Source organism: Artemia sp. Qi Xiang Cuo, chromosome 4, assembly GCF_049724085.1.
Source record: "Artemia sp. Qi Xiang Cuo chromosome 4, ASM4972408v1, whole genome shotgun sequence".
NCBI lineage: Eukaryota > Metazoa > Arthropoda > Branchiopoda > Anostraca > Artemiidae > Artemia > Artemia sp. Qi Xiang Cuo.
In genome coordinates this window covers 10,436,658-10,457,206 of record NC_142797.1, presented here as the reverse complement: position 1 = coordinate 10,457,206, position 20,549 = coordinate 10,436,658, and the positions used below count along the sequence as shown (strand labels likewise).

At 39.0% G+C, this 20,549-nt stretch overlaps 1 protein-coding gene across 3 annotated transcripts in view; it reads right to left on the bottom strand.

Annotated features, from left to right (window-relative positions):
- Positions 1 to 20,549, bottom strand: part of LOC148952773 (fibroblast growth factor receptor-like 1) — a 217,272-nt gene that overhangs the window by 96,042 nt on the left and 100,681 nt on the right. For all 3 annotated transcript variants that reach the window (XM_089088081.1, XM_089088080.1, XM_089088082.1), the window contains exon 3: positions 12,728 to 12,843. In XM_089088081.1, the coding sequence (XP_088944207.1) occupies positions 12,728 to 12,843 (116 nt within the window). The remainder of the gene's footprint in view (positions 1 to 12,727; positions 12,844 to 20,549) is intronic.

The window sequence follows — 20,549 nt, the reverse complement described above, 5'->3', positions numbered from 1 at the left end:
TACACCGTAAAAATTGTGAATATCATTAAGTTGATGACCCCAGAGTGAAATTCCAAACTCACCATCTCAGTATATTCTCCATACCTTTTCTTGAGTTGGCAATAAACTATGGGTTTGAGGGAGGGTGAGCGATTAATTTGAATCTCATAGAAGTTATTTCTGTTTGTGGAAGCCATTTTCTCCAGATAAAAACAGGCACAGAAGTTATGGCTGACAGTTTATAATTTAGAAGATACGCTTCAATATGTCATTCAAGTAAATATAGTTGAGATGAACCCAAAATCAACACAGGGCACAGCGAAGAGGTTGCATAACTCAAATATTTGCTGAGCTGGACAGGAATGGGTTTTATCAACATAAAACGAGATAAGATATTACATTTGAGAAAACTTGAATTACTCGTTCTTTCATAGTGTACAAAACTACCCTACAGGTAAATTATGTGTATAGAGAGTTGTTTTTAACGCAAAGTTGAAGTTTTTTGCTCAATGATTCCTTAGAAATTTCTCTTGAATATTTCCTATGGTATTACTAGCGGATGATTAACTATCTTATTCTATACTGAGCCAAAATTGGTTTATTTACGTGCATCGGAACTATATTGGAGTGGTGTATTGGAGAGGAAAAGAATATTAAGAGATCTGAATAGTAATTTAAGGTTGTTTATTAAGTTTTCAATAGCGTAGTTCGTGATAATCACTAATTGTATGTAGCTTGGTAATTAAAGACAATCATTTAAAGAAATCCTTGCGGGCGTGGGAGTTAAATCCAAGATTCCCCAGTGACCAGCCGGAGCCGGAGGTTCCAACCCTGGACCAACATTCCTACATAACGATCTTTTTATAGTTTTTATGGTGGACTCAAGAAATTGTAATCTTGCGACTGTATAGACATCATAGTTTGAATCCTTGCTTATTTTTGTTGCTTTGATACTACCATATTATGTCGTTGAATATCACCATGTTAAAATGAAGCTGCTCCATTGTAGAAAATATTCAAACGTTTTCTCTGTAAAATTAAACATTTTTATATATATTACATATTTTCGATATATAATATACATAAATGATATATTTTAATAAGTGAAATTATAAGGTAAAATTTTTATATTTCAAGAACATTTTTGAATATAGAAACCTTTTGACTAAAAATTCAATAACTTCGTTAATTTCATTTGACAAAAAAATTAAGAGATACATTAACAAACACAGCATCGAACACCATTTTAATATGTGAAGATCCTAAGTTTTCAGTGAACCTTAGGTGCTACCATATTCTAGCTAATTCTTTATCTATTCTTTAAGATACTATTTCCTTCATGTTTTTCATGTTTCTCAGATGGTTCAATTACAAAAGGAAGCTATTAGCTAATCATATATACATATAGCCTTAAAAAATTCTATCAAACTTACTGAAAAAACGCATTCACAAAATGGGACTTTTCAGTGAACATATTTGGAAACAAAATTTTTTCCTTCCATATCTAGACCCTTCTAGAATTGGGGGCTGGGGCCTGGAACCTCTCTAGGCCAAATAACCTTTCTTGGTCTTTTACAATGACCTGATCATGGAGCTGTTTGAGATATCACCCACTTTTCACCATCTGGCGTACACCTGAAATTACCTAGTATGCTACACAGTTCCTCCATGTGTGGCGCAGTCTCGGCAATGCTTGGCACAGTTTCATCACTCTTGGCACGCTTTTATCACGCTTGGCAGACTCCACCCAGTGTACGTGATTTCTGAAAGTTGGTTCCCTTTAGAAGTTGTATCAAATCGGGTTCTGGCATATTTCTACTGAAAATCCCCCCCCCCCCCCGAAGAAAACTTTCACTGGAAGATTCCTGGGGAATTACCCCTCGGAAAATTTCCTGCCTTGGAAATTCCCCTGGAAACCTCAACCCTGCAAAAAATCTCCCGTCGAAACTTGTCCAAAACTCCCCGTCGAAACCCCCTCTCCAAATGTTCCTCACTGGAAAATTTTCCCTACATATAGATTGAGCAGCCAAAGAGAAATTAAGACGGATATAAAGAATTAAAAAAGTAGTAATAGGCTTTAGACTTTTACAGTTAGGGGATGAGGAAGGTGTTGGTAGACAAACTCCTGTTTGTAGTAATTTTTGTTCCTTTTAAGTTGGACTTGAATCTTCAACTTAATTCTTACGAGTTTTAAAACTTGTCTATTCATCTATATGCTTGCCATGAACGTTTGTTTTAATTTCTGTTCGTTTTGGGTTTCATTTATTCTTTAATAGTAAATCTTGGTTGTTTCGAGTTTGAATTATTATAGGAATTTATTCCTGCTGTTCTTAAGTCTAATATCGCTCTTTACTTTTTTTTGAAAACTTTGTTTTCGAAAGTTTTGTTATTGGTTAATATATTGAATATTTCTCCAAATTTTCACGTCTCCGTTTCAAGAATTAACGTATACAATTCCAATTTGTTAGTTTTAATTAGTGACTTTTGATTTATTTCAACATCCCCCTCAACAATCCCAGAAAGTTTCAGCTAAATACCATTTGCTGTCCCTGGGATGTTGCAGATAATAGACTTAGTGAAAATTGTATATTTGGAATCATAGGCAGCGCAATAGTGCTGCCTAAGTAAAGAATGATGTTGGCCCAATGTATTATTTTTTTTTGTTTAGACCAGTTCACTTCGTATCAAAGGAGTTGTCGTAGAAAATTCGAAAAGAGATCATTCGATTGTAAATTGGAAGGGCTTGTGCCCTTTATAATAGTAGAAAGTGATTGGAGGAAAACTAAAACCCCTCTCACACCCACCATTTCCCCAAACACACCCAATCAAAAGTTTGAGATAGCCATTTTGTTTGACGTAGTTGAAAGGTTTGCAAATTATGTCTTTGAGGATAACACTCCCCCACTGCCCTCAGGGTAAGGGTTGTAAGTTATGCTTTGAGGGCATGTAAGGTTTTTATAGAAAGTGTTGTCGTAGAAACTTCAAAGGGGCTCAGTCAATTGGAAATTGAAAGGGCTAGTTCCCTGTTTAATAGTCGAAAGTGATTGGAGTGTAACTAACCCCCCTCTCACGCCCAAAATTTCCCCAAACACATCCAATCTTACTTGTACTTGTTGCACGTTCAAACCGCATCCAGGCTCATCGTGGCGCCCAGCAGATGACGACATGTCTCCTTCCATAGGTTTTTGCTCGAGGGTGGCAGGCTCCACGATTTCCAGGCACTGGCGATCTCAGCTACGGCCGTATTTTAAGAATCCTCCGATTTGGACTTAACTGCTGCTATCCACGTCTCCTTTTGGCCTCCTGCCCTCTTCTTTCATGCCAGTAGTGGTAGACATTTGAGGCATTTTCTGCTTATATGGTCATCTGGTCTGCGCATTGTTTGCCCAAACCATCTCCATCTTCTCTGCTTAGTAGTGTCGGAGACAAGTGGGCGATCGGCATATTTTCTCCCAACTTCATTGTTCGACATGCAATCTGAGAAGCGGATGCCCAGCATATAATACAGTTATTTGTGGGTCAAGATATAAGCTCAACCCTCCAGCTGCTTTCAGTGACCACGTTTTAATCCATAGAGGAGGACAGAGAGAACCATAGCTTCATTCACTCGGAGCTTCGTGTATGGCGATATTTCGCTCCGCTTCCAGACAAACTTCCGTAGTTGAAGGAAGACTCTCGAGGCTGACGACATGCGGCTCCGGATTTCTTCTGAAGATTCGACGGCACGGTTTACCATCGATCCGAGGTATTTGAACGACTGGACGTCCTCGATCTGATCACCATTTAGGGTCACAGGGGTTTCATCCATCCCATCCGTTCGCATAGATTTTGTTTTCGGTAGGCTTATTTGGAGACCAGTCGAGAGTGCCCTGACTGCCAGGTCATTTATCATAGCCTGGGCTTCTGCAACGGGTTCAGCAAGCATGTCCACATCGTCAGCATAGTCAAGATCTGTGACGAAGAAGGACAGGCTTACTGCAACGCTTTATATTTGTCCAGGACCTTGAGGATCCATTCCATGACGAAGTTGAACAAAGTTGGTGAAAGGACACAGCCTTGACATGCACCCTCCTCGATCAGGACCAGATATGAAAGATCACCGTCGACTCTTACCCGGGCCTTTGTTCCAACATAGTATGCCTTTATCAGATTGATGATCTTTTCAGGTACACCGTCCTCTCTCATTGCTTCCCATATTGCATCACGATGGACCGAATCAAACGCGGTAATGAAGTCTATGAAGATGTGGATTGTTTCCTGCTGGTGTTTAAACCGGTGTTCAAGGATCTGTCGCAGGCTAAAAATCTGGTCACAGCAACCCATGCCGGGCCTAAATCCTACTTGGTTAAGTCACTTTCGGCTGTTTCTGGTTTCTCTGAATCTTTTTAAAAGTATGACTGCGAACAGCTTGGTAGCAATGGGGATAAGGGATATACCTCGGTAGTTTTTGCAGTCCATTTGGTCTCCTTTTTTGAAGATAGGGACAATTGTCGAGGTCTTCGAGTCATCTGGGATGTATTCATTATCCCAGCCTTCAGTGATTACGCTATGATGTTCATCCACCGCCACCTTGAGGAGAGCTATCAGTTGCTCGGCAGGAATCCCATATATTCCTGGGCCCTTATGGTTTTTCAAAACTTGGATAGCCTTAATTACTTTATCCCTGGAGGGTGGGTCCGTACATACATTTTCATAAGCCTGGTTGAGCAAGGGGCTCTGAGGTGCTGTAAGTAGTTGCTTTCGGTTACTATTGTCTCCTGGTCTCAATAGCTCTTGGAAGTGGACTCGCCATCTTTCGATACGTTCATCGCTGCTTGTGAGCATTTTCTCATTCTTTGCCTTAAGGGAGGGGATGGTAGTTTGCTTCTTCTTCCCAGTGCATTCTCCAAGTATCTGATAGAGTTTTCGTGTATCGTTCCGTGATGTGGCTCTTTCCATATCACTGGCAACATTAGACCAGTAGGTTTTGTTTTTCAGCTCTTACCAATTTGTGACATTCTTGTAGTAGCACTTTGTATGTGGGGGACTTCTTGTTGGTCATTTCTTTTTTCTTGGCAGAGAGTTTGAGTGTCTTTTCTGAGATCTATTTCTTGGTTTTACGCTTGACAAATCCAAGTATGTTTGATGTGGTCTTTGAATTTGCTCCATTTCTTCTCAATCTTTATCTCGGGGCAGTTGGGGCGCTGATCAGTCGGGGTTGCCTCCTCGGTGTAATCTTGAAGGACAGCGAAGCGGTTCGAGAATTCAAGGACAAGTGCTCCTTGGTACTCATCCACTTTCAGCTTTGACTCGTCTATTGTCTGGTTTGGCATAGTAGTCTTCCTTGAGTTAAGTCTGTACTTTAGCCTTATCTTCAGCAAGAAGTGATCAGATCCATTTTTCGATTCCTTCTACAGCACCTCTGTGCACTCTCGAGTCCAACACCATGGATTTCCATCGTCGGGATACAAGGAGACAATTTATTTGGGTTTTTACTCTTCCGTAACAGGATTTCCTTGTATACGTATGACACGGCTTATGCCTAAACCGGGTGTTAGCCACAGCGAGGTTGTTCTGCATTGCGAACAGCGAAATCCTGTTTCCATTTATGCACCTGTCTCTGAGGCCGTGATTGCCGATCGCCTGTTCCGAGTTATTCAGCTTTCCGCCGATTCTGGCATTAAAGTTGCCTCCAATTAGGAGGATATCTTTCTGATGAATCTTATCAATGACTGTCTGCAGGTCACTGTAAAACTGATCTTTTTGCTGTTCAGTGGCATATCTTATTGGGGCGTAAACGCTAAGGGCAGTCAGACTGTTCGTGCCACCTTTAATTCTTGCCCGTACGATTCTCTCAGACACAGGCTCATATTCGATGATCCAGGTGGCCGCTTTGGGGGATAACTGGATACCTACTCCTGCTCGACCAGATCCATCTAATGGTCCCAAGCTATAAAAAGAGACCGCCTTCCCAGCCGAGGATTCAAGGGTCAAGATGTTATGTCCATTAAGTCTCGTCTAAGAAACGCACAGAATATCAAGGTTATTTAGATGAAATTTTTTAGCTACAAAAGCTTGTGTCAATGAACATTTAATCGAGCACAGGTTCCAGCAGCCAATGTTCAGGCCTTGTCTTCTTGATAGGATGGTAGCTAGCCCACTTCTTGACGAGGGCGCCATTCTTGTCGCATCGCATAAAACCGTAGATGCTGTAGCCAAACTTTTCATAATATTTATCATCATCATCACTGGAACGTTTCTTGGGGATAAGGTACACCACAAGGTCCCTAGTCTTGGGGTCACCCGAAGCGCGTTGGGTATCACCTTGCTCAGCGAGGAGCTCAGTGATGTTTACACCCCTTCATCACTTTGAGTTTTGCTAGCGGATTTTCCATGCTGCCTAGGGACGGAAGGTCAAGCCTAATTGCCAGGATGCCTACCACCACCGTGAAAATTTCCAGGCTTAGCTAGCCCCTTGCTCCCACCTAGAACCAGGAGTTGGCTTCAGGAAGGGGATATATCCGATAAAAATATTGAAAGAGCCATTGTGTTCAACATAGTTGAAAGTTCTGGAAATTAGGTCTTTAAGGATGACAACCCTCCCACAGCCCTCATGGTAAGGGTTGTAAGTTATGCCCTTTGGGCATACAAGGTTCTTATAGAAAGCGCTGTCGTAGAAAATTCAAAAAAGACTCATTTGATTGGAAATTAAATGGGTTAGTTCCCTTTTTAATAGCTGAAAGTGATTGGAGGGTAACTAACCCCCCTCTCACGCCTACCATTTCCACCAACACATCCAAAAAAATTTTGAGACATTTTGTTGGACGTAGTTGAAAAACCCAGAAATTACGTCTTTGAGGGTGACACTCCCCCAAAGCCCTCAGGGCAAGGGTTGTAAATTAAGCCCTGGGGACAAATATGGTTTTTATAAAAAACGTTGTCCTACAAACTTCAAAAAGGGCTCATTCGATTTGAAATTGAAAGGGCTAGTGTCCTTTTTAATATTCGAAAGTGATTGGAAGGCAACATTCCCCCCTCTCACGCCCAATATTTCCCCAAACACATCCAATCAAAACTTGGAGATTGCCATTTTGTTCAATGTAGTTGAAAGTTCTGGAAATTTGTTCTTTGAGGATGACAAACCCTATGTCTTTGAGAGTGACAACCCCCAGAGCTCTCTGGGCACGGGTTGTAAGTTATTCCCTGGGGGCATATTAGGTTTTTATAGAAAGCTTTGTCGCAGAAACTTATAAAAGGGCTTATTCAAGGGGAAATTGAAAGGGCTAGTGCCCTTTTTAATAGTCGAAAGTGATTGGAGGGCAACTAACCCCCCTCTTACGCCCACCATTTCCCCGAAAATTTTCCATCAAAATTTTAAGATAGTCATTTTGTTCAAAGTAGTTGAAAGGTCCCAGAATTATATCTTTGAGGATGACACTCCCTCCAAAGCCCCCAGGGCAATGGTTGTAAAATATGCCGTTGGGGCATATAAGGTTTTTTATAGAAAGTGTTTTCGTAGAAAGTTCAAAAAGGGCTCATTTGATTTGAAATTGAAAGGACTAGTTCCGTTTTTAACAGTCGAAAGTGATTGGAGGGCAACTAAATTCCTTTCATGCCCACCATTTCCCCAAACATATTCAATCAAAATTTTGAGATTGCCAGTTTGTTTAACGTAGATGAAAGTTTGGATATTAGGTCTTTGAGGATGACAACCCCTTCAAAGCCCTCAGGGCAAGGGTTGTAAGTTATGCCCTGGGAGCATGTAATGTTTTATAGAAACCGTTGTCGTAGAAACTTAAGGGCTCATTCGATTGGAAATTTTACCCCTCGGTGCAAGGGTTGTACGCTATGCCCTGGGGGCACATAAGGTTTTTATAGAAGGCGTTGTCGTAGAAACTGCAAAAAAGGCTTATTCAATTGGAAATTGTGAATTGGAAATGTCAAAAGTGATTGTAGGGTAACTAACCCCCCTCTCACTACCACCATTTCCCCAAACACACCCAATCAAAATTTTGAGATAGCTTTTTTATTCCACGTAGTTGAAAGTTCTTGAAATTAGATCTTTGAGGATGACAACCCCTCCACAACCCTCAGGGCAAGGGTTTTAAGTTATGCCCTGGGGGGCACGTAAGGTTTTTATAGAAAGCGTTGTTGTAGAAACTTCTAAAAGGGCTCATTCAATTGGAAATTAAAAGGGCTAGTGCCTTTTTCAATAGTCGAAAGTGATTGAAGGGTAATTAACCCCCCTCTCACGCCCACCATTTCCGCAAAAATATCTAATACAAATTTGGAGATAGCCATTTTATTTAGCGAGTTGAAAGTTCTGGAAATTAGGTCTTTGAGGATGACAAACCGCATAACCCTAAGAGCAAGGGTCGTAAGTTATGCCCTGGGCTCATAAAAGGTTCTTATAGAAAGCGTTGTCGTAAAACTTCAAAAAGGGTTCATTCGAATGGAAATTGGAAGGGATAGTGCCCTTTTTAATAGCCGAAAGTTATTGGAGGGTAACTAACCCACCCTCTCACGCCTACCATTTCTCCTAACACATCCAATCAAAATTTTGAGATAGCAATTTTGTTCAACATAGTTGAATGGTCTGGAAATTATGTTTTTGAGGATGACAGTCCCCCTACAGCCCTCAGGGCAAGGGTTGTAAGTTGTGCCCTGGGGGTATATCAGTTTTTTCTTATAGAAATCGTTGTCGTAGGAACTTCAAAAAGGGCTCATTCGGTTGGAAATTGAAAGGGCTGATGCCCTTTTCAAAAGTCAAAAGTGATCGGAGGGCAACTAACCCCCCTCTCACGCCCACTATTTCCCCAAACACATCCAATAAAAATTTTGAGATAGCCATTTTCTTCAAGGTAGTTGGAAGCTCTTTTAAATTAGGTCTTTGAGGATGACAACCCCCTCACAGCCCTCAGGGCAAGGGTTGTAAGTTATGCCCTGGGGGCATATAAGGTTTTTTATAGAAATCGTTGTCATAGAAACTTCAAAAAGGGCTCATTCGATTGGAAATTGAATGGGCTAGTGCCCTTTTTAAAAGTCAAAAGTGACTGGAGGGCAACTAACCCCCTCTCAAACCCATCATACCTCAAACACATCCAATCAGAATTATGAGATAGCCATTTTGTTCAAGATAGTTGAAAGTTTTGGAGATTAGGCTTTTGAGGGTGACAAACCCTTATTACCCCTCAGGGCAGGGTTTGTAAATTATACCCTGGAGGGATATAAGGTTTTTATAGAAGGCGTTGTCGTAGAAACTTCAAAAAGGGCTCATTCGATTGGAAGTTGAAAGGGCTTATGCCCTATTTAATATTCGAATCAGATTGAAGGACTACTACCCCCCTTCTCAGGCCCACCATTTTCGCAAACCCATCTAATCAAAATCTTGAGATAGCCATTTTGTTCAACGTAGTTGAAAGTTCCGGAAATTAGGTCTTTAAGGATGATAATCCCCTCCCCTTAGTCGTATAAAAATCAGCTTATTTGATTTAAAATTGGAAAATATAGTGCCCTTTTTTAAGAGTCAAAATGATTTGAGAGCAAACAGCCCCCCCCTCCCCCCTCCACTCTTAGCATTTGCCTTAACACCTACAATCAAAACTTGGACATAACAATTTTATTTATCGTAGTTGAAGGTTTCGTAAATTATGTCTGTGAGGAAGACAACACCCCCCCCCCCCTACAGCTCTCACGAAAAGGGTGTAAGTTATGCCCTTGGGGCAAATAAGGTTGATATAAAAAGGGTGGTCTTATATGCTTTGGAGGGGACTCATCGGATTGGGAACCATAATTTTTAGTGTCCTTTTTAAGAGTCAAAGTGATCAGAGTGCAGATACCCCCCCCCCCCCACACACGCACACAAACACGTCGTGTTTTCCGGAGATGTATTCAATAGATATTTTGAGACAGTCCTGATATTCAAAACTATCCAAATATCATACAACAAGGCTTTTGAGGTTGATACAGACCACCAGAGCCTGAGGACGAGGGTTTTAAGTTATGCCCCTGGGGCATTTAAGTTTCTTACGGAAGGGATGGTTGTGTAAGCTTTAGAGGCGGCTCATTTGGTTGACATTGAAATTTCTAGTTCCCTTTTAAGAATCAATGGTGATTGAGGTCAAGTAGCACCTCCCCTCACCCAACTATCCCTCTTTTTTTACCAAATACGTCTGACTGAAATTGTGCGATGGCAATTTTGTTTAAAATAGTCCAAAGAACATATAACAAGGCTTCCAGGGTTGGCACAACCCCCCAGAGCCCTGGGGTAAAGGCTTTAAGTTATGCCCTAGGGGCATATAAGGTTATTGTGGAATGGATGGTAGCATTAAATTCAGATGGGTCTCATTTGATTTTAAATTGGAAGTTAAGTGTCCTTTTTAAGAGTCAAAGTGATTTGAAAGAACCCCCCCTTCCTAACCCAGCATTTCCCATATCAAATATCTAAACAAAGTTTTGAGAGATTTTTATCATTGTTGAAAGGCTCATTAATTATGCATAGCAAAAGTTGTAGTAGCAGTAGTAGCACTAGTAACAGTATGCAAATAGCCCCATTTTTCGACATCTCCTTCAACACACTATGAAATTTTTAACTTAATACCATCAACCGGTCCTGAAGCATTGCTGATAAGTCCTCTTGACAACCTATATGGGCATAGTGTGTTTTGATTCATTTCAATGCAGTTACAATATTGCCCAAAATATTCGCCTTAAGACCCTTAGGTTTATAAATAGTAGTAGTAGCACCAGTAGTTATGGTAGCAGCAGTAGGAGTACAGTTAATAGTAGTAGTCTTAGTTTTATTAGCAGCAGTAGTAGTAGCAGTAATAATAATAGTAGCAGTTGTTGTAGTTGTAGGAGTAGAAGCAGTAGTATTACGACGCAAATTTAGGTTTAGTAGTTGCAGTAGTAGCACCAGTAAATATAGTAGTAGCAGTAGGAGTACAGTTAATAGTAGTAGTCTTACCTTTAGTAGCAGTAATAGCAATAGTAGCAGTAGTTGTAGGAGTAGAAGCATTAGCATTATGATGCAAATATTGTCTTTTGGTTAGTTCCACATCCCCCATAACAAGCATTGTAAGTTTTAATTTCACAAACAAAACTGTTCCTAAGAAATTGCTGATATGCCCTTTTGACAACCTGCATACGGATTGTAGGTTTTCATCCGTACAACAAAAATATTCTCTGAAAATTTCACCTTCATACCTTTACTTTACTGAAAAAAATGTTTTATATTTTTTTTCACTTTTATAACTTTAAGAAATCAAAAATTAATTAAGATTTTAAGGAATAAATGTCAGCATATATATATTAAACTGACAATGTACATTCATTTGAATTTCTTTCAGTAAAGTACAAATTATATTTTTGCTTCTAGAAATCATAGGGGTTTTGATCCCTACTCATTTTAATTTCGGCTCGTTTTGAGTTTGACACTGTTATTTATTTTAATTTCTGTTTGTTTTGGGTTTTATTTATTTATTGATACTTATTTGTGGTAGTTGTATGATTGGTAGATTAATCAATTCTCTTTTTGTTCATTTTTGGTTTAATGGAGTTCTTTAATTTTATTTTTTTAGAAACTTATTTTGTGGAAAAAGTCTGTTTTAAATAATCAGCATAATACACCGATTCTTTTGATATATCTATTGGCATCGAAATTCCGTTTTTATAGAGCTTTGATTACTATTGAGCCTTGTTGCTCCTTACTTACAGTTAATTGCCACGAACTGTTTGATATTCTTCTGTATTATTCCGTATTTTAAAGGTATGGTGTATGATTTTATTTTTTAAAGCAGCTTACCTTTTGCGAATTTGTACTTATAGTCTAATGTTTGTAATGAGGTATATTTAATTAGGATGTTTTCTAATTAGGTATACAAGTCTGCCAGTTTCCTGTAATATGGCAACTAGTTTACATTGCTAAGAATAACGTTTAATTATTTTGATGAACGATAATTTTGAAACAGTATTTAAAATTTATTTATCATCGGCATCTTTCTCTGTATTTTAAGATTTTCAGAATGCGCGGATTTTTTTTTTCAGCTTAGCTTTTTTTGATAGTACAGTATTCCGGAATGTTTTCTGAAGGGCATATACTCTGTCAGTTTATTATTATCGGACAATATATTTACTTAAAACATAATTTAATAGATTTAAATATACAGAGAAAAACGGGTATACTTTTTCAACAAAGCGGTGGAACAAAACAGAAATAGAACAACCGACTTTAAATAGCAAAAATCCAAATATTTCGACTCCATGTCCGGGAGCCTTTATCAACAACAACAAAAATAAGTAAAGTTAAATTAGACCAAACATATAAGGAAAAAGAAAAATCAAAAACAAATCAATAAAACTCACTTCCTAATAATTTCCAAATATCAATGCAAGCACTGCAAATAGCCTGAAAAAGCAACACAGAAATGACGAACAGAATGGTGTCAAACACACGCCATGACATAGTCGCACAAACAGTATTTGCTCCACTGTTCTGTTCCACTACTTTGTTGAAATATTATGCCCGCTTTTCTCTCTGTATTTTCATTTAATAAATTCTCGAAATGGAAAGGCAGCGGTCTAAGAAATTATTTACTTTAATAATAATAATAATAGTAAATATTATTATTTAACCATTATATTTGAATATTGCTTAACCATTATTTACCATATGCAATTTTCACTACATTTTAAAGATTTTAATGACGTCGTGTTTACGTCATTAAAATAGAACACGTCACTCATTTATGTTGTTTGTAATGCAGCTTACCTTTTGCCAGTTGTATAATATACTCGGATGTTTTCTGAATGGGCATACAAGTCTTGCAGTTTGCCCTACAGCGTAGTTTAACACCGTTTCTGAATCTATCAATCGCTCTGGTAAGGCTGAAAAACAAATGTCAGATAATTTTAATTAAAAATGCATTTCTTTTACGAAACAAGAAACAAGATTGTCACGGATATAAGAACAAAATGTATTCGTCAGTTTTAAAAAAAATTGTAGGACTAATGAAAGAATCACAGCCTGCTAGAGTTACATTTTTGTTTTTCTGAAAAATAAAGGTTGCCGTTCTATACTTATGTGGTAAAAAGTGCAGTTTATTTCCATCGTTTTATTTTTTTGACACATTTTCTTCAGCACAACACAGTATTTTTGAAGAGTTTGTCAGAAAGGGAAGCCAAACAACCCTCGCTTTTTTTACGTGTTGCTGGCACATCAAATATTAAACCAGTAAAAGGAATATCAATCCCAATTGGTTCTTTTGTGTGAAATTTTAAGCCAATGAAAGGAAAGATTTTTTTTAGTTACTTTGTCTTTTTACAAGTAAACCGTCTGTTTAACAAAAATTCAAAATTGAAGCATTTATTCAAAAACCGGGCTTCAGGCCCAAATATCGAGACTTTTAACGATGTTCTCTTTTATTCTTTTCACCACTTGCTATTTTTCTTTTTTTCAAATTTGTCCCCCGTTCCCAAAAAAGGATTTCATCTTCCACCTTGCCACAAAAATTTCTTGCACGTGCATCACTACATCAAGATGGATTTTCATGCTTGATTAGTATATTGTTTTACAATGAAATTGTTTCACAAATGGCAGTGATGCTGAGAAAGGCTGTTCGTAGCACACTTGCTCAGTGTGAGCAAGTATGCTACGGCTTTGATCTTCCCTTGATAATTTTGACGTAATGTGCTGTTAGTCCAAGTTCCAGAAACTTACCAGATCAACACTTCGTAAGCTTACAAATTTCTATATTTTTATATAGGAAAAAATGAAAGTCATTATTTTTGTTGGGGGATTCTTTTCTTTGTTAAGATATTGTAGGTGGACAAGAACAACCTGGGATACACATTTTTGACAACATATTTTGATACGTTTCTGTATAGCTAACGCCGCAAAATGTGGTAATTTGTAAGTCCAAAATCAGGTCTTTAAAATATCTACGTTCAGTTTCTAAAATTTGGTTATCTCTCCTGGGCAATTTGATACAGTGTATTTGTGACGTTTTCAGCAAAATTATGAATTAGCAAAATTACAAAATACAATCACAGAAACTCGTAAATTCTGTCCGCTTGCTTAGATGCGTCCAAAACTTGGTCCTGAACATCTTAGCATTCAGTTTCACAATTTTTTCGCTCTCCTAGACAATCCCAATGAATATTTCTTTTTTTTTGTTCCAAATAGTAATATGTAAAGAAGATGACAGCGAATTTACTAATCTGGAAAATTTTAAAAAATAAGCAAAATTTGGTAAATTTTGTTCGCTCTCCTGGATATTTTCAATGAACATGATTTTCTTTGGTGTCCACTGGTGACATGTAAATAAGAAGATTTCAAATTTTGAATTCGCAAAATTTTGAAAATTAGTTCAGTTTCGTAAATTTTGTCCACTCTCTTAGACAGGTCCAAAAATCTTGGCCCCTTGAAACTAAACATTCAGTTCTATAAATTTTGCCCACTCTCCAGAGTAGGTCCAACATTTTTGGCCCTGGAATATCTTTACATTCAGTTTCGTGTGTTTCGTTTTCTCTGCTGCACAATTTGAAAGATTACGGTTGTGTGCTCACTATCTGCTCATGACATTGCAAAGAAATAGATAAAAAAAAAAACTACTGCTAGTATCGCTAACAACTCACTGCAGCACCAAGCCGCCTGAGGCCACCGCAGCTACGCACGCTTCTCTTCCATCCCAATTTATTCAAAGCCTCCCTCTTTAGACCCTCCCAGGAAGCTCCCATGCCGCTTAAACCTTTCCTTAAGACAACCTCCCATTCCAACCGGGGCCGACCTGCTTTTCGTTTGGCCCTAGACGGTAAAAAAAAGCCACTATAACAAAGAAAGAACCGTTGGTTTATCTCAATTTCAATTCCAAGAGTTCAAATTGTTTAAAAATATTATCTCAGTGCTTTCAACTTTTCAATGAGCTTCACTTCTATATAGATGTATGTTAGCGATGACACTAGCTTGCAACTGAAGTTTAACGACCTTGGGCGGGTCCCCCTCAATCTAGTGCATGACATTATTTTGGTTTTAATTCCTCTTTACTTGCATAAAAAAGTTCTGTTTGAACCTTGCTGCACGAGAGCTTATAAGCCGTAACAATGCACTAGCAATCATAGGCAGCGCAATAGCAATGCCTAAGTAAAGAGCGATGTGGGCACAATGTATTACTTATTTTATTTTATTTTTTTTTGGTTTTAAACCAGGGCACTTCATATCGAAGAAGTTGTCGTAGAAAATTCGAAAAGGGTCCATTCAATTGGAAATTGAAAGGGCTAGTGCGCTTTTCAATAGTCGAAAGTGATTGGAGGGCAACTAACACCTCTTCCTACGTCCATCATTTCCCCAAACACATCCAATCAAAATTTAGAGATATCCATTTTGTTCAACGTAGTTGAAAGGTCCGGTAATTATGTATTTGATGATGACAACCCCCTTACAGCCCTCTAAGCAAAGGTTGTAAATTATGCCCTGGGGGCATATGAGGTTTATATAGAAAGGGTGATCGTATACACCTAGGAGAGGGTTCATTGGATTGCTAATCAGAAGTTTTAGCACCGTTCTGTGATTCAGAGTGATGGGAGGGTGGACACCCCTCCCCCCAAACCTCGTATTTTCCCGAAATACATCTGATAGAAACTTTGAGATGGCCATTTGTTTTCGTAGAAACTTTGGAAAAGGATCCTTCGATTGGAAATTGAAATGGCTAGTGCCCTTTTTAAGAGTCGAAAGCGATTTAAGGGCAACTAACCCTCTCCCACGCCCACCCTTTTCCCAAACACATACAAAAAAACCTTGAGATAGCCATTTTGTTCGACGTAAAGGAAAGGTCTGGAAATTATGTCTTTGAGGATGACAACCCCCCCCCCCAGAGCCCTCAGGGCAAGGGTTTAAGTTATGCTATGTAGGGCATTTAAGGTATATATAGAAAGGCCGATCGTATAAACTTCGGAGGGGGCTCATTGGATTGCTAATCAGAAGTTCCAGTACCCTTATTAATATTCAGAGTGATCGGAGTATGGATACCCTTCCCACACCTAGTATTTTGCAAAAATTTGTCTGATGGAAATTTTGAGATGGCCATTTGTTGTCTTAGAAACTTCGAAAAGAGCTCATTCGATTAGAAATTCAAAGGGCTAGTGCCCCTTTTAATAGTAAAAAGTGATTGGAGGGTAACTAACCCCTCCTCCCACCCCCACCATTTCCCCAAACACATCCGGTCAAAATTTTGAGATAGTCATTTTGTTCAAAGTAATTGAAATGTCCAGAACTTTTATCTTTGAGGATAACAACCCCCCGTCCCACAGCTCACAGGGCATGGGTTGTAAGTTATGCCCTGGGTGCATATAAGGCTTACACAGAAAAGTATCGTACAAACTTCGGAAAGGGCTCATTGGATTGGTAATCAAAAGTTATAGTGTCCTTTTTAAGATTGAGAGTGATGAAAGGGTGGATACCCCCCCCCCCACACCTCGTATTTTCTCGGAATGTATCTGATAGAAATGGTCATTTGTTGTTGTAGAAACTTCAAAAAAGGCTCACTCAATTGGAAAATGAAAGGGCTAGTGCCCCTTCTACTAGTCAAAAGTGATTGGAGGACAACAAGCCCCCCCCCCCCGCCCTCCACGCCCATGAATTCCCAAAACATATCTAATCAAAATTTCGAGATAGCCATTTTGTTCAGCGTTGTTGAGAGGTCTATAAATTATGTCTTTGACATCCCCCATACCTTCTCAAGACCAGAACATAATTTGTTCTTTACTGAAAAAAATGGTTGTCGATTGTCAGTTTAGTATACGTTTACTGACTGATATATATTCCTTAAAGTTTTAATAATTTTTTATTTGTTAAAGTTGAAAAATTTAAAACATTTTAAACACATTTTGTCGCTTAATGTAGTAGGATGAAAGGAATAGAATGGCTTTTGAGTCTTCAACGAGAAATTGAACGCAAAATAAATATTTTGATTAAAAAAACACAAGACAAGATAAATTTGTTCTAAAATAAGATTAGTAAATGATAATTATATATTATAGCTATTGTAGCTATTAAGCTATTACATTAAGAAATTTACAATTTTGATTTGCTACATCACTGAAATTTTGAGATAGCCATTTGTTCAAAAGCAGTCCAAAGATCATATAGCAAGGCCTTTGGGGTTGACACAACCCCCCAGATTCTGGGGGCCAGGGGTGTAAGTTATGCCCCGGGGCAATATAAGCTTGCTACGGAAAGTGTGGTTGTTTGAACTTTAGAGGAAGCTTATCTGATTGGAAATGTGTAGTTCTCGTTCCCTTTTAAGAATCAAAATTGACCTAGGGCCACTAGTCCCTCCTCCCTGACAACATGTTTTCCCCAAACACATCCAATCAAAATTGTGAGATACCCATTTTGTTCACAAAAGTCCAAAGAGCATATAAAAATGGCGTCAAGGTAGACACAACCCTCTAGAGCCCAGGGGCAAGGGCTGTAAGTTCTGACCCGTGCATATAAGGTTCTTATGGAACGGATAGTCGTATAAACTTCAGATCGGATGGGGCTCATTTGATTTGAATTCGAAAGACTTAGTGACCTTTTTAAGAGTCAAAAGTGAAAGGAGGACAGCCAGCCTCCCCCCACAATCATTCCCCAAAACACATCCAATCAAAATTTTAAGAGAACTATTTTGTTCAGCATTATTGAAAGGTCCAGTAATTATGTCTTTGGTTATGTCAACCTCCCCAAATTGTCAACTTAAATTATGTAAACTTATATTATTAATTAATTTAGACCTTTAAGGGTAAGTTGTGGGAGATTTCGAACTAGCCAAAAGGCACTATATATATACATTCAATACTACCACTACAGTTAATGTATCTAATGGCGCTAAATGTATTAAGATGAAACTCTTAGGGAATGTTTGGGAGTTTCAATTAAAGGAAAACAAATGTATGCATGCAGGTTTTTAAAAGGGAGTATAAGCAATATCATAGACAGCACCACTCTATAATATCTAGAAATATCATTGAAACTGTTAAAGGAGCTAATTCAATTCGAAATTAAGAGTTCTGGCGCCATTTTTAAGAATAACAAGAGATTGGAGGGCAAGCAGTCCTTCTCTCAAAGCTATACACTTTCCAAACACATCCAGTCAAAACTTTGAGACAGCCATTTTGTTCAGCATAGTAGAACGTTCCAGCAACTATGTCGTTAGGGATATTAGGCATGTCAACCTCCCACAATTATGCAATTGGTCCGTTATGATTTAAAACTAAATGTTACTTTAAAATTAAATCAAAAGGCTTTGTGTTTATGGTTGCCAATAAGGCACTTCAGCAATATACTGAGAACGACTGGGGAAATTAAGTTGAAACTTTTGGGGATACTATTCAGGGTTGCCACCGTCAGTAGGATTTTACTAGATCTAGTAAAAAAAAAAATATAGTAAATTTATAGGATCTAGTAAATTTCCCGAAATCTAGTAAAAACTAGTAAAAAGTCATTATTTATAGTAAACAAAACTTTTTTTTTATTTTTCACGAATTCAGGCCAAAAAAATTATTGTAAACATAAGTAGAGAGGGGTCAGAAGGCCCCATTGCTCACCCCTGCTGCCACCTATAACTTTTTTTTAACACCATGTATTGGCACGAAAACCACGTGTTTTATGGTTTTTGTCAATGTGAATTTGAAAAACAGGAATTTTGTCACATTTATGTCTGTTTTTATGGTTTTTGTCAGTGAGAATTTGAAAAAAATGAATTTTCTCACATTTTTGTATGTTTTTATGGTTTTTGTCAGTGAGAATTTGAAAAAACAGGAACTTTCTCACTGAGAAAACCATAAACCACGTGGTGCTGTCACGAGTCAGAACACCTGTGCTGTCGACCTCAATTCACCTATCGTGAATCAATAATTCCCCTTAGAAACAACAAATTAATTTCCCCTTTCTTGACAGATCAATCAATCAATGACATCATCTGTCAGACTTTAAAAATTTTCGCCTAGAAACATTTCTCCAGGAATAGATCCAAATCATTAATGTCTTTGCCTCGGAAACAGTTCTACTGGTCGAACTCCAAAGGATATTAATAACCAAAGGCCATGGAAACAATTAGGCAAGAAACATCTTAGCGATGAATTGTTTTAGCGCGCGAAAAGGTTTCATATTAATTTGAAATGCGTTAGCGCAGAGATGCCAATAACAAAGGAACACGCTGAATTTACGTTTAGGGATTATTTGGGCGAAACCGTTTTAGACAGGTTATGGAACTATTTCGGCGAAACAGATAGAGACATTTTAAAAGACGATTTTTGAAGAGATTTTAGAAGAGAATTTAATGGTGAAACTCTGTGGTCGTTATAATACACAAGTTTCATTTGAACAGTGTTGTGAGGTCCTCTAACCCAACCCCAAAGGGTTCCAATCCTCCTACCCCAACCCCGAAGGAAGCCCCCGGTCCTCAAAGCCCCCCAAACTCCCAAAGGGCCACCGGCGCCCCCAAAGGCCCACCCAGACCCCCAAAGGCCATCCCCAGGCCCCAAATGTCGCCCTGGCTCCCAACTGTCCCCCCGGACACTCAAAGGCCCCCCAAGCTCCCAAAGGGCCACCGGCGCCCCAAAGGCCCACCCAGACCCCCAAATGCCATCCCCGGGCCCCCCAAAGGCACATCGAGCTCCCAAAGGACCAACGGGGTCCCAAAGGCCCTCCACCGGTCCCCAAAGGCCCCCCAAGCTCCCAAAGGGCAACCGGCGCCCCCAAAGGCCCACCCAGACCCCCAAATGCCATCCCCGGACCCCCAAAGCCCATCCACCGGTCCCCAAAGGTCCCCCTGAGCTCCCAAAGGACCACCGACCCTCAAGGGACCCACAGACCCTCAAAGGCTCTCCCCGAGCACCCGTCTTTCGTTGATGTGTGTTGTCTGAAACCTATGATTTGGGATGTGTAGTTTGCTACTTCAGGCTTTTCTGAGCTAAGGTTTCCTAGTATTTCCTAGGTGAATGTTGTCTGAAACCAATAGTTTGGGATGAGTAGTTTGCTATTTCAGGCTTTTATGAGCTAGGTTTCTTAGCCTGTCGTTGGTGTGTGTTGAGTGAAACTTATGATTTGGGATATGTAGTTTGCTATTTTTGACTTTTCTGAGTTGGATTTCTTAGTCTTTCATAGGTGTGTGGTGTCTGAAACCTATGATTTGGGATGTGTAGTTTGCTATTTTCGACTTTTCTGAGCTGGATTTCTTAGCCTTTCATAGGTATGCGTTGTCAGAAAATTATGATTTGGGATGTATAGTTTGCTATTTCAGGCTTTTCTGAGCTAAGGTTTTTTAGTATTTCGTAGGTGAATGTTGTCTGAAACCAATAGTTTGGGATGAATAGTTTGCTATTTTTGACTTTTCTGAGCTAGGTTTCTTAGTCTTTCGTTGGTGTGTGTTGACTGAAACCGATGATTTGGGATATGTAGTTTGCTATTTTTGACTTTTCTGAGCTGGATTTCTTAGTCTTTCATAGGCGTGTGTTCTATGAAACCTATGATTTGGGATGGGTGGATTGCTACTTTTGACTTTTCTGAGCTGGATTTCTTAGCCTTTCATAGGTGTTTGTTGTCTGAAACCTTT